The 15,829-nt window shown below is 31.2% G+C and overlaps 1 protein-coding gene across 1 annotated transcript; it reads left to right on the top strand.

Moving 5' to 3' along the window:
- Positions 1-2,389: 2,389 nt before the first annotated feature.
- LOC139517783 (monocarboxylate transporter 4-like) lies at positions 2,390-15,590 on the top strand. Its single transcript, XM_071309207.1, has 7 exons — positions 2,390-2,478; positions 3,499-3,712; positions 7,128-7,271; positions 8,063-8,308; positions 8,852-9,229; positions 12,445-12,570; positions 15,096-15,590. Exons 1-7 carry the CDS (start codon positions 2,461-2,463, stop codon positions 15,329-15,331), a joined length of 1,362 nt encoding a protein of 453 aa, XP_071165308.1. The 5' UTR covers positions 2,390-2,460; the 3' UTR covers positions 15,332-15,590.
- Positions 15,591-15,829: the final 239 nt, after the last annotated feature.

Raw genomic sequence — 15,829 nt, forward strand, 5'->3', positions numbered from 1 at the left:
TATAGTTTAAGAAATGATAGAGCTAAATTCATTAAAGTGAACTGACCGAGATGTTGCCACTAATTATATAATAATTGATTACATAATGATTGCATAATAAAAATATTGCATTCATATAACAGATTAATCTTTTATCTATCTATATATACCTCTTTTATTATTTTGTATGCATTCATAAAAAAGTTACAGCATTTTAAAGGTTAGTGATTGGAAGTAAAAAAATCTTTGTATTGTGCTACCTTAAAAGAGGTTGGTTGGGAAACTTTAGAGGATTGAAGAAAAAGAATAAAACTCCAATGGTTTATAACATTTAGAGTATAATTCTCCTGACTATTTATGTTGCCTAAAATTCAAAATACAACACAATATACCTTGCGAAATAAACAAGATATTATCTTATCATTTTTAAGGCTGACAACGACTTCCCAATCATTTGTCCCCTCAATGATTAAACTTCGGAATAGTATGAGCAGTTCGAAATGTAGACTCATTATCAAAAATCAGGTAGAATTAATGCTCCTGACATTAAAAATGAGAATCAAACAAAACATTATTTATATGGTCCTAGAAAATTGAATATAATCTTAATCAAGTTTAGATGTTCGTCACCCTTCTATTGGTTTTTGGAAAAGAAACTCTTTCCTATGGTCAAAATGTGGAAACTGAAAAACCGTTAATACAATTTAATAAAGAGACCAAAACGATTCCTTGTACTACAGTATCAACATATAGGTAAACACTGCAAATTCAAATTGATCAGCACCACTGGACCAATACGAAACAATGTTCGTGATTATCATCAATCGCGTCCTCGCCTAAAACTACAAAAATGTATATGGCGTCGCATTTTTTTTTTTATTTAAAGAACTTACAGTATGAGCATGCTTTACAATGTTATCTAGTAATTTAATTTATGCTTGTACATATATATATATATAGATGCGATAGCCGCCATCTCGGAAAGGTATCAGGGTTTAACAAGATAAACCGGCAGATAAATCTATCGTTTCTTCGACCTAATAGACAATTGGTGATGAGTATGCTTATAATGAACTGTAAAAGGATAAAGAAATGTTTACCACAGTAATGCATGTTGGTCAAATTCTACTATCGATAAATTGGTTCATAATTATTTTCTCATCCAATATTGTTTAATTGAAACGAAAATATGCAAATTTATTTCAAAGTTATAAATGTAAAAGTCAGTCCTCCACTGAATTATTTAATTGAACTGTCTACATATGCATTTGATAATTGTACATGGTTTATGTTTATAGATGTTTTCTAGTACAATCTACCAGTAGTTTTATGATGAATAAATTCACAGGAGTCATTGACCACAAATGACTAGTTTTGACCAATTTTAATGATTTTACTAAAACTGTAATATAATATAATAGGACGGACACCTTAAACAGCAATTTGTTTCGGAACACAAGATCTACAAATAAGTCAATCGTCTTTATTTCTTGCCTTAATAGACATTTTTACTAACAATGTATCTGGCCTTAAACACATGTTCAATGGTATTTGACTTATAATTTATAGCTCAGTGTTCCATGTGTAGAGAAAATGAAACGACTGCTTTCATTTTGCAATATCAAAGTTCTTATATTTATCATAAAGAACTTATCATTGTTAATTAAGAATTGATATGATTAATATGTTACCATTGTTTTGTAGTAACTATAAATACGAGAATGTATTTCGCCTCTTGTTACACATGTAAATATGTGTCTGAGTGTTTCCAAATAAAGTATATTGTTGTTGTCATTGAGTGCAATCATACCATAAAAAATTTCATTTATACATGTACCTGTTACAAAAAGTATGTAAAGGTATATATGATTTTTTTCTGAGACAAGTGCCTTTTTATATATTCTAATGTTCATTCTGATTTTCATATTGTGCTGGTGCAAGTATAGGTTTATTAGTTTGGCAAACACCCCAAGACACAATTAATGAATATTCAGACCTTTTAAATATTGAAAACACAATTTCAACGATATGATCTTGCATGTACATTTTAAATTACATATCTTAACCGAGAACTTGTGCTCTAATGATAACCCTTGTTTAAGATAGTAACCGATAAAAAAAAAACCAATCTTGACCCCTTTTAACTATAACACAAGAAGAATATGTTTTTCTTCTTTTTTATTTAATGTTTTTGTTCTGAAAATATCAGTTGTATATCTGTAAAACACAATTTTACAATGATACGTATCTAATTTTATTCGACAATGTCTATGTTTATTGTCTTTGCAAATGTATTCGACAAAATTAATGCATGTTGGTGCTTAAAATTATTGTTCTCAGTCACACTTTTCTATTTATGTAAATCACCACTAGAAAAATCTAGTGTAAACCAGACATTATCTGCGTAGTATATTTAACAGGAGAGATGCTGATGTGCTACATCATATTGTTACTTTGTCAACAGAGAAAAAACACTTCTCTATGAAGCTTACTGAAAAGGTAAATTAATTGTTCTTGAGCTATCTGCATTATAAACTAATTAAAATTTTTCACTCACTTTGAGCCTTACGGCATAGTAAAATAATTTCATTCTAATTTTGTTATATCTCGAACGATTTGTTTTGTAGTAGACACAATTTATTATTTTTCCAGAAATACTTGTATGTGATAATGAATCGATCAAGTTGAACTTTTAACGAGTTATCATTATTATGATTATATATCTGCTGTTATGGGTAAACATATATAGTCAAGCATATTGGTTTCCTTGTTAGAAATTTGACCATTTCCAAGAAAGAATCAACCAATTCTGTAGATTTGGCTAAAACGTTACATATACTTAAAATCATTTGACGAAGTGTTTCCTTTCTTAACGGAATTTTTTTTTTTTTTTAAACTTTGGAATTCAGGATATGTGATGCTTCCTAGATAAGAGAGTTATTGTACATAGTTATGTTTAGTAGATACAAAAGTGGAGGATTTCATATTCACTTTAATTATTTTTTTCTGTTTTAACCTTTTATATTAAACAATAAGTCTAATAATGTACTTCTGACAATATACCACTCATGCAGTTTGCGAAATTAACAGAAAAGAGAAATGAATAATATGGAAATCATAGTCCCATCTTAAAATATTCGCTATTTACGCTGAAGTTGTTTTGTGATTAACAGTTTTTCATTATTTGTATATTTTTATTTGGTCACATATTTAAAGAGAAGAAGGAGGGGGTAACAAAAACAGGGACAAATATCTTCTATCACGGTCTAACAATCATCAGTAATCGGTCGAGTAATCGGCTTGTAATTTGATGAATATGGCGTCTTTTGAAATTTTTGTCCAAAAATGGATGAACAAGGGACATACTGCTTTGATTGCATCTTATATAATTTTCTCATTAATATTCATTTACTTATATTCTGTTTTGTATCTTTTATTTTTCTAAAGCGTGTCATGAATTATTGTCCATTATTTTCCGTTTAATCTTTATAATTTGAAATTCTTTTGAATTTTAAAAAGGAAAACGTTTCTCAATCGTCTGCTAAACCAGTTGTTCTAAATGGCGGGTATGGTTGGATTGTTGTCTTTGGAGGATTTATAGTTTATATGGTATTCTGTGGATTCAACTCAGCTATTGGTTTAATATATATTGAAATAACTGAAAACTGGGGTGTTGCAAAAGAAAATCTACAATGGATAGGATCACTGCAAGTAGGAATTGCCTTTTTGATGGGTAAGTTCAGTATTAGATCAACAGAACATGAATTTCAAAAATCAATTCACCTTTATTAAAATTTATTATTGATTAAAATAGTTCTAATAATTGGCAATCAGACCACTTCCAAGTGTTTTTATATCACAGGAGACAACGATCTCCCTGTCGATAAAGAAATTTAATTATGAATAAATTTTGTTATATTCACTTTAATTGAAATCAGAAAAAAATAGGAAATGTCAAAAATAAATAGTTATTTAAAAAAATGTGAAGACCGATTTGAAGAGAAAGTTATGGCAGTAGACAGAATTGCACGAACTCCAAGCAAAGTGAGACTTGATCAGATATCGGGGTATCCATCTTCTGTTACTCATTGATCTACTGTCATTCGAATTCAAAGGAATAAAAGCTTAAATTGTTGATATAGGGGTATTATGGGGAAAAGGAACATTGATAAAACATGTAGACCAGTTTTATTGTGTAGATGAAAAACTCGCAAAAATAGAAAAGAAATAAGAATTAAAAAAAATAGATGCCACAGAAACACCGCCATACATGTAGATCAGTTGAATATAACAATAGTATATACAGAATAAAACTTGGTTTAGCTTAGGATACGAGCACTTTCCGAGTTTCTCACGATATATAATTTTAATAACTGAAAATAACTTGGCAACATACCATTAACGTTTTAAAATTGTTTTTCATGGAGAAAAGTTTGAGTACAAGTGAATGTCTGAGTCAATATAAAAAGTTCTTGCATTATAACAATGGTACATCACCATCAGTATGGACTGACGCGTGTAGTCAAAGGGAAAATTTCAAGTTCGGTCTATCGATTCGAACGTAATGTAGCAGTGAACAGAACATTACATGACTGCTTTTCAGTCAATAACAAAATATAAACAGTAATATCACAAAAATACTGAACTCAGAGGAAAATTCCAAATGGATAGTCCCTAATCAAAGGCAAAATCAAATGATAAAACACACCAAACGATACGAATGGACAACAACTATTATATTCCTTACAGGCATTTTCAAACTTTTTCAAATAATACCGTTTTCGTCAAAAAAACTTATTTTGCTGTTCTCATGACTTTTTATTGAGAAAAACTCTTTTAAACAGAACACACTAATTACCTAAAGACATTAAGAGAGAAACATAATTATACTATCTTCAACAATACACAGGCGTCTATGCAAAGCTCTTAATAACCTCGGCTTATACATTTGTTTTGTAAAAAAAATGTATATTATTCACGAATAATCAAAGTTTTGACACCAAAACCAAACAAAAGGAAAGACAAAAGAAAAAGTTTGTCGAATTCCCTGACTTGTCTGGGTCAAAGTTAAACAAACTGGGACAAGTGTATTTGACAACACAGGCTGGGGATATGTTATGTTATGACGTGATGATATAGGCATTGAGAAGGTGGATGATAATCATATATTGATATTGAATATTTTAACGTACTTCATTTCCTCTGTTGTAGATCAAAACTTTTTTTTAGTTTCGAAACTAGGAATTTTGAATGGCCAGATTTAAATTATTGGTAAGACATTTACATGGTGAATGTTTGAACTATATGTCACAGGAAAGTCACAGTTAAGTGAATTATTTCAGTAGTGTAATGAACTTAATTTATTTTTAAAATTACTGTCTGTATAAAAATTGAAACAAAAACCTCAAGTCACACAGAAAGAGGCCATTTAACGCAGTAAACATGTCAAATTAGGATTTCGATCTTAAAACTTATTTTTTTTTTTTACAAAAAGTCATTTTATTCCAACTAAAACCTGCGATTTTATGTACTTAAGGTGAAATATTTTTCGTTGTTTTAAACGGCAATAGCAATTTTTTTGACTATTTAACAGAATAAATACATAAAGGAAGATAGATATTTAAATAAATGTTTTTATAGCTATTCAAAACAAAATTACATTACATTACTATGATTTAGCATAACAGTGACTCTCCTAGATCAGTTTGTAAAATATTTTAGCATCTGAATAGTTTAAAAACGAATGACACCTTATTTGACAACGATTTTTTCTTCTTTTTTCCCCCAATGTTTACTGTAGTGAAACATTCAATATATATAAATTTGTTTTGAAAGTGTTGAAATATACGGAATGATTTGAAGCAGTGTTTTGGGTGTGTTTAATTTCAGTTACATAAAAGTACATTGAGTGGAATAGAAAAAAACGAAATTTCGAATCTGCAACGGTTTTGCAGATGATATGACAAGTAGTTTTATGTCAAAGCTGACCGTATCATTGTCACAACATCATGCCTTACAAACAGTAATCTCCAAATTAACACTGGTTTTTAAAAAAAGAAAAGGAGATAGAAACTTAATCCATTGTTGCTGTAAAAAAGCATGATGCAACGATGAAATACTTCGAAAATTAAAACTGCATGTAATTAAATGTGTGCCTAGATGGTGATCAATTCAAGATTTAGATCTCAATCGAGATTTGTCTTATTTACTTAGTTAAAAGTCCATGTAAAGCCATTTAAGGAGTTTTGTTTTCTGACTAATTGTTACAATAAATAATATGATTTTCAACTTTTTTGTTACTGGTTTGATGTTACTTTTGTTAAACATGATGTGTACAAGGCTACTCCAATATAAAATATTAAACAGTGCCATTTGATTTTAGATAACAATATATTTGATTGTATAAATACGACGATAAAATGAAAGAATGATATGGATACAATACCGTACGGTGACCAGTAGTTGTCTGTGTCATTTGGTCTCTTGTGAAGAGTTGTTTCATTGGCAGTCATACCACATCATATTTTTATATCAAACCAAACTAATACTGAATATTACTTAAAATAATACGTACTGGTTGCACAATGCTGATTTAGGTAATACCATTGTATTGTTATACTTGCACATATTTGCATTATAATAATACTTACATGAGCGCTTCAACCAACAATATTCCCAAGTACTAAAAAAGTTAAAGAGCAAAAAAGACACAAACAAATCAAAATAGAAAAGGCAAATCCATCTTTCGTATAGATTTGCTTTGGTGAGTAGCAATTAAGTTATAGAACTAACAACACAGTGTTGGCTAATTAAATAAAGGCAACAGTAGTATACCACTGTGACTGTTCAATATTCATAAATCGATAAATCGAAAACAAATCCGGGTCAACGGGGGAAACACATCAACTATAAGAGGAAAACAACATAACAAAAGAAACGCTGAACTGCAACAAAAACGAACGCCAACATATATAAAACCGTATGATTTCGATGTCTGTGCGCAAAACACGTTTTTCTAGAATAAAGTTCAAAAGAAACACTCACGGCAAAAACTATAAAAAAAAACAAGAAGTTAACGAAAAGACAAAAAAAAAAGCAATAAAGAATAATGCAAATAGAGAATAAAAAACGTTGGATATATATTTTAGGACCATTTGTATCATCTGTTTCAAGTTCAATCAGCGCCAGACGGATAGTAATAGTAGGTGGATGTCTTCAGTTTGTTGGATACCTCCTAAGTGCTTTTGTTAGTTCAGTTAACCTTCTCTATGTAACTCTGGGAATTGTAGTAGGTAAGTCATTTTTTCCCAAAAAATACTTTGTTACAGTCTCAACTCTTTAAAACATTTGATATAGAACACAATATAAATTAGATAGTGACATATCAATTGATAAAATAGCCGCCCTCAGAAGAGTTATGAGAAACTGTAAAACACATTTAAAACATTTATATTTACAGAATAATATGTTTTAGCATAAAACACCATAATATCAAAAAGGAATTCTTTTGTAATCAGGATAAACCCATTGAAAATTTATACAGTTATCACGAGAAGTAAATACACTTTCTCTGAAACAGTACTTTATGGTAGATTTTGGCTGTGAAATAGCAAACTTTGTCGTCATGAAACATAGATAAAAAGCTCCTCATTACACAAATTGCTAAGACTTATCAGTAAGTTTCAATTCTAATTAGGGAACCACCTGTCATATTAAAAGTTTTAAAGTTGATTTACTCCAAAAAGTACATTTAATTTTTTTTTTGAGTGAAGGGGGTTCATCCCGCGATTATGGCTACGGATTTTTTTTTTTCTTCTTTTTCATTATTTGCCAATTGAGTTTCACGTTTTTTAATTTTTTTATTGCCAATGTGAACCTTTTACTATTTTTTATTTTTTTATCTGAGCATATTTAGCACCAACTGAATTCAACTGAATATAAGAAAGTGAATATGAGAGAAGTAAATAAGTAATGTTTTCTTACAACTGTTTGGCTCACCTCACTTAGACTTAAGTTTGTTCGTGAATGCAAATTATAACATAAACATTGTTCTGTTAATAAAATGATAATTCTGTTTCCCTAGGTATTGGTAATGGTTTAACAATTACATGTTCACTGCTGATACTGAATGAGTTCTTTGACACCAAATTACCTTTAGCCACTGGTATTGTTATATCTGGAGGTGGAATTGGAAATATTATATTTTCACCTCTAATTGACCTCTGTCTCAAGAACTACGGGTACCAAGGAACTCTTATGATATCCGCTGCCATTGCATTACATGTACAGATAACAGCAGTAACGTTTTCTCAAAAGCGACCAGAACAAGGTTTGTTAACAATAATCAAAACACACATGATTAATAAATAAAAATAATTTGGAGTTGAAATACAGACAGTGAATGCATCCCATCTCAGTTTCTTAGATGTAATACATCTAGCTTCCAACTCCTTACAAACTCAAGATATTTAGACAGTAATCAAAGCAAGGTAATATGATTAAGAATGGAAATGGGGAATGTGTCAAAGCCGGAGACAACTGCCTGAACAAAGATCAGAAAACATGAATCTCTCAACTCTTTACAGCATTTTATTTTTATTATCTGAGTTTTAAGGAAATAAGTAGGAGATTACAGTGTAGTGCATGAAAATGTGCATGTTTACGTCATATAAAAGGCCAAAGAACAAATCAGCCAAACAAAATTCAATACCCTAAATATTTCCGCTGTAATCTTGTTGGCGCGGACCTGATGCCAGTAACTAACTAGTTATCAAAACGAACGTTACAGAAAGTGTTTTTCAAATAAATAGACCTGTATAGAGTTGTCAATACAAAACACATTTTAAGACATATATTTCTCTTTTTGCAACAGGTCAAGTATTAAGCTTGAGAAAACAAATATCAGAAATGATGGATATTGACCTTCTCAAGACTCCAGCGTTTACTTGTAGTATTATTTCAAACATTTTGTCGTCAATGGGGTTTTATATACCGTTTGCATTTCTTCCAAACTCTGCGGCTCATTATGGAATTGACGGTATTAGTATTCCATGGCTTATATCAATAATTGGTTGTTCATCCTCATTCGGCAGACCGTTCTTTGGCTGGATGGCTGTAACGTTCTATAGACAAAAGATTGTGTTGTATTCATTCATGCTAACTGTCTGTGGTTTATCTATTTTGATGATGCAGATTTGGAGAAAGTTTTATTTGCTTGCTATTGCATGTGCCTTATTTGGAATGACTTCAGGTAATTATGTTGTAATACATTTAGAGTATTATGTTAATGTATTACGTTAAGGTTATACAATGTGTTGTATTTATAAGTAAGAATTCCTTAAAAGTGTTTGCTCTAAATTATTTTGACTTGCAATTTATTAAACTTTGATAAACATGCCGTTATACTTAACTTTTATTCTTTTTCGTTAGACAAATAAAATAATGCTATAATATACAAAGCCTTTTTAGCTCACCTGGCCTAAAAGGCCATGTGAGCTTTTCTCATCACTTGGCGTCCGTCGTCGTCGTCGTCGTCGTCGTTAACAATTTTTCAAACATCTTCTCCTCTGAAACTACTGAATGGATTTGAATGAAACTTAACATGATTGTTCCTTAGTATATCCTGCACAAAATGTGCGCTTCGATTTTTGATCCGTCAAAAAACATGGCCGCCGTTACTTAAAATAGAACATAGGGGTCAAATGCAGTTTTTGGCTTATATCTCAAAAACGAAAGCATTTAGAGCAAATCTGACATGGAGTAAAAATGTTCATTGGGTCAAGATCTATCAGCCCTGAAATGTTCAGATGAATCAAACAAACCATTGTTGGGTTGCTGCCACTTAATTGGTAATTTTAAGGAAATTTTGCAGTTTTTGGTCATTATCTTGAATATTATTATAGATAAAGATAAACTGTAAACAGCAAAAAAGATCAGCAAAGTAAGATCTACAAATAAGTTAATATGACCAAAATTGTCAATTGACCCCTTAAGGGGTTATTGTCCTTTAATGACAATTTTTCACAATTTGTTCATCATATTTGCTAACTTTAAAAAATCTTCTCCTCTGAAACTACTGAATGGATTTGGTTAAAACTTAGCATGGTTGTTCCTTAGATTATCCTGCACAAAGTGTGTGCTTTGACTTTTGATCCGTCAAAAAACATGGCCGCCGTTACTTAAAATAGAACATAGGGGTCAAATGCAGTTTTTGGCTTATATCTCAAAAACGAAAGCATTAAGAGCAAATCTGACAGGAGTAAAAATGTTCATTAGGTCAATATCTATCAGCCCTGAAATTTTCAGATGAATCAAACATCCAATTGTTGGGTTGCTGCCACTTAATTGGTAATTTTAAGGAAATTTTGCAGTTTTTGGTCATTATCTTGAATATTATTATAGATAAAGATAAACTGTAAACAGCAAAAAAGATCAGCAAAGTAAGATCTACAAATAAGTTAATATGACCAAAATTGTCAATTGACCCCTTAAGGGGTTATTGTCCTTTAATGACAATTTTTCACAATTTGTTCATCATATTTGCTAACTTTAAAAAATCTTCTCCTCTGAAACTACTGAATGGATTTGGTTAAAACTTAGCATGGTTGTTCCTTAGATTATCCTGCACAAAGTGTGTGCTTTGACTTTTGATCCGTCAAAAAACATGGCCGCCGTTACTTAAAATAGAACATAGGGGTCAAATGCAGTTTTTGGCTTATATCTCAAAAACGAAAGCATTAAGAGCAAATCTGACATGGAGTAAAAATGTTCATTAGGTCAATATCTATCAGCCCTGAAATTTTCAGATGAATCAAACATCCAATTGTTGGGTTGCTGCCACTTAATTGGTAATTTTAAGGAAATTTTGCAGTTTTTGGTCATTATCTTGAATATTATTATAGATAAAGATAAACTGTAAACAGCAAAAAAGATCAGCAAAGTAAGATCTACAAATAAGTCAATATGACCAAAATTGTCAATTGACCCCTTAAGGGGTTATTGTCCTTTAATGACAATTTTTCACAATTTGTTCATCATATTTGCTAACTTTAAAAAATCTTCTCCTCTGAAACTACTGAATGGATTTGGTTAAAACTTAGCATGGTTGTTCCTTAGATTATCCTGCACAAAGTGTGTGCTTTGATTTTTGATCCGTCAAAAAACATGGCCGCCGTTACTTAAAATAGAACATAGGGGTCAAATGCAGTTTTTGGCTTATATCTCAAAAACGAAAGCATTAAGAGCAAATCTGACATGGAGTAAAAATGTTCATTAGGTCAATATCTATCAGCCCTGAAATTTTCAGATGAATCAAACATCCAATTGTTGGGTTGCTGCCACTTAATTGGTAATTTTAAGGAAATTTTGCAGTTTTTGGTCATTATCTTGAATATTATTATAGATAAAGATAAACTGTAAACAGCAAATATGATCAGCAAAGTAAGATCTACAAATAAGTCAATTTGACCAAAATTGTCAATTGACCTCTTTAGGAGTTATTGCCCTTTAAAGACTTTTTTCACAATTTGTTCATCATGTTGACTTACTTTAAAAAATCTTCTCTTATGAAACTGCTGTATCAATTTCAGCCAAACTTAGGCTAAATGAGTTTCAGAGTTTCAGAGTATCTAGTATAAATTTTATATTTCATTTCCTTGTATGTCAAGAAACATAGCTCCTATGGCTAAAATAGAACATAGGAGAAAATGATTTTTTTTGCTTTTGAAGAAAATAGGACGATTCAAAGAACATTTAAATAAATTGAAAAGCCAAAATAATCATTGATGAGAGATTAAACCAAAAAAATTCAGGTGAGCGATTCAGGCTCTTGAGAGCCTCTTGTTTACAACTAGTTTGTGCATTTTTTGTAGTGTCTTGTTGAGTCTTTTTGATGTATCATACTTCATTTGAAAGCAAAATTAATACTTTAGATTTAAAGATGTCATAATTTAATGGAAAATAAGATGTCAATTGATATCTTTAGTTAGTACAATTTCATCTAATAAGCTCGCACTGCGAGCCTTTAGTGAATTTATTATTATTATTGAAATTAAATAACGAGAGTTATAATCAAGCGATATTTAAATCCAATAGTTGCTCAATGATTTTCCCTTATCAACATTATGAACATATAGCAATTTCATATTACATGGTGCAAATGATACTGGATGTTAAGCAACCAACAATCAATCATTTTTTTTTAGAAAGTCACTTCATTTAAGGTAAATATCATGATTATAGATGGTTTGATTTATCAAACACAAATTTAAGTTTTATGTTTCTAATTTCATGGATTCATATCGAGCTGTCAACAAATTTCTAAGTAAGTAATGATAATCAACCCCACGGCCCACTAAAATACTTCACAAAGATCGACAGACAAGTTAAACATATGTCTCTCGAAGACAAACTTCAAAATATAACTTTAACTATATACTATGATGAACTTATTGTTTTCTTCTTTAGGAGGTACTGTGTGTTTGTCAACAAGTATATTACCTGATATAGTACTATCCCAATCACTTTGTAACAGTGTTGGTATTACACTACTTTGTCAAGGTCTCGGGAGTATCATTGGCACACCTGTTGCAGGTATGGTCATTAATAAGTATAAATGTGACATTTTCTTCTTACGGATCTTTGAATTTATTTGTCAAAACATTGTATCCATTTGAAAATATGGAACACCATAATCAATAATTTTTAATGAAAGTCTAATCGTTAGCTAATCGTAATTACGTGGCACTTACGTAAAGTGTATATTCCTTACTCTTGAAGATCCAGTGTTACATGGAAATATGTCTTTGTACATTTTTCATAAATCAGATATTTAAACTCTTTAGACAGTTTTACACATGCAAATTCTGCTTAGATAGTTTCAATCAAATGTTGGAGAAGTTCGAGAAATAAGGATCTAACTGAAATATCTTCATAAAACATTCACTCTCTAAAATGACGAAATGAAATTTTAGATCAAAGAAAACAAAAGATACTTCATTAAGATTGATCACGTTTAACGCGGGAAATTTAAATATGAAGATATTTGAATACCTGTAACATTTCGAGAGAACAATTGAAAAAAATATATTTTAGAAAATAAAGGCAATTTACAGACTGTGTGTTTTTTTCAGAAAGGCCTGTTGAGGTCTCGTGAAAAGTTATACAAGTACAGTTTAAAAATATGTAGATAAAATTTGATTAGTATAACGATGACTTTGTTAACGACATTTATGTTTTGCTTTTTGCAGGAGGGCTGATAGAAATTGTTAGGAATGATGGTATAATTTACATGTATGGCGGTATAACGTTCCTTTTGCTTTTTGCAGGAGGGCTGATAGAAATTGTTAGGAATGATGGTATAATTTACATGTATGACGGTTTAACGTTCCTTTTGCTTTTTGCAGGAGGGCTGATAGAAATTGTTAGGAATGATGGTATAATTTACATGTATGGCGGTATAACGTTCCTTTTCCTTTTTATGGAGGGCTGATAGAAATTGTTAGGAATGATGTTATAATTTACATGTATGGCGGTATAACGTTCCTTTTGCTTTTTGCAGGAGGGCTGATAGAAATGGTTAGGAATGATGATATAATTTACATGTATGGCGGTATAACGTTCCTTTTGCTTTTTGCAGGAGGGCTGATAGAAATTGTTAGGAATGATGGTATAATTTACATGTATGGCGGTATAACGTTCCTTTTGCTTTTTGCAGGAGGGCTGATAGAAATTGTTAGGAATGATGGTATAATTTACATGTATGGCGGTATAACGTTCCTTTTGCTTTTTGCAGGAGGGCTGATAGAAATTGTAAGAATGATGGTATAATTTACATGTATGGCGGTATAACGTTCCTTTTGCTTTTTGCAGGAGGGCTGATAGAAATTGTTATGAATGATGGTATAATTTACATGTATGGCGGTATAACGTTCCTTTTGCTTTTTGCAGGAGGGCTGATAGAAATGGTTAGGAATGATGGTATAATTTACATGTATGGCGGTATAACGTTCCTTTTGCTTTTTGCAGGAGGGCTTATAGAAATTGTTAGGAATGATGGTATAATTAACATGTATGGCGGTATAACGTTCCTTTTGCTTTTTGCAGGAGGGCTGATAGAAATTGTTAGGAATGATGGTATAATTTACATGTATGGCGGTATAACGTTCCTTTTGCTTTTTGCAGGAGGGCTGATAGAAATTGTTAGGAATGATGGTATAATTTACATGTATGACGGTATAACGTTCCTTTTGCTTTTTGCAGGAGGGCTGATAGAAATTGTTAGGAATGATGGTATAATTTACATGTATGGCGGTATAACGTTCCTTTTCCTTTTTATGGAGGGCTGATAGAAATTGTTAGGAATGATGTTATAATTTACATGTATGGCGGTATAACGTTCCTTTTGCTTTTTGCAGGAGGGCTGATAGAAATGGTTAGGAATGATGATATAATTTACATGTATGGCGGTATAACGTTCCTTTTGCTTTTTGCAGGAGGGCTGATAGAAATTGTTAGGAATGATGGTATAATTTACATGTATGGCGGTATAACGTTCCTTTTGCTTTTTGCAGGAGGGCTGATAGAAATTGTTAGGAATGATGGTATAATTTACATGTATGGCGGTATAACGTTCCTTCTGCTTTTTGCAGGAGGGCTGATAGAAATTGTTATGAATGATGGTATAATTTACATGTATGGCGGTATAACGTTCCTTTTGCTTTTTGCAGGAGGGCTGATAGAAATGGTTAGGAATGATGGTATAATTTACATGTATGGCGGTATAACGTTCCTTTTGCTTTTTGCAGGAGGGCTGATAGAAATTGTTAGGAATGATGGTATAATTTACATGTATGGCGGTATAACGTTCCTTTTGCTTTTTGCAGGAGGGCTGATAGAAATTGTTAGGAATGATGGTATAATTTACATGTATGGCGGTATAACGTTCCTTTTGCTTTTTGCAGGAGGGCCGATAGAAATGGTTAGGAATGATGGTATAATTTACATGTATGGCGGTATAACGTTCCTTTTGCTTTTTGCAGGAGGGCTGATAGAAATGGTTAGGAACGATGGTATAATTCATATGTATGGCGGTATAACGTTCCTTTTGCTTTTTGCAGGAGGGCTGATAGAAATGGTTAGGATTGATGGTATAATTTACATGTATGGCGGTATAACGTTCCTCTGTGCTGCTATGGCCATGATTCCAGTAATTTATATAACTACCTCAGAAAAACATAGACAAAGATTTCATCAAAAAGTTCTGGTTACTATCGAATCTAGTTTACCAGATATCATTATTAACGTTGATAGACGACATTCAAAAACTAACACAGAATGGGTTGTAAATGTTTGAATATGCAAAAATTACAAAAAAAAGATCTGATTTTCATGTTCAAAATATTTTCTTAATTTGCTTGCATATTAATACATGTAATATGACAACAGACTAATCAACCCGAAAACCGTCGTTATGATGAAGCTGGTAAGTCCTGAACTCTATACAAATCATATTGATAGCTTAATTCAGATGTTGTTGTTAGTTCTATAACAGCAAGTTAATTTATTTTTTTAGCTTTTATATTTTGTAAAATAAAAAAGTTTTTAATTAACAATTCTGTGTCATTTCTAACCATTGTCTCTCCTATATATGATTAATTCTAGCATATAAGATAACAATCATCCTACATTCTCAATATTTTGACTGATTTGTTTAATTTTCTACCCAGTTCCGTGTTTCGTCTACAAAGGGCTGATTAGTGACGTTCGTATCAAAAATGTTAAAACGGCTCAACAAAGAACGTAACTGAAGGACCCAAAACTACCGAAAGGATATACCAAAATACATCTAAGT

Source organism: Mytilus edulis, chromosome 3 (genome assembly GCF_963676685.1).
Source record: "Mytilus edulis chromosome 3, xbMytEdul2.2, whole genome shotgun sequence".
Taxonomy (NCBI): Eukaryota; Metazoa; Mollusca; class Bivalvia; order Mytilida; family Mytilidae; genus Mytilus; species Mytilus edulis.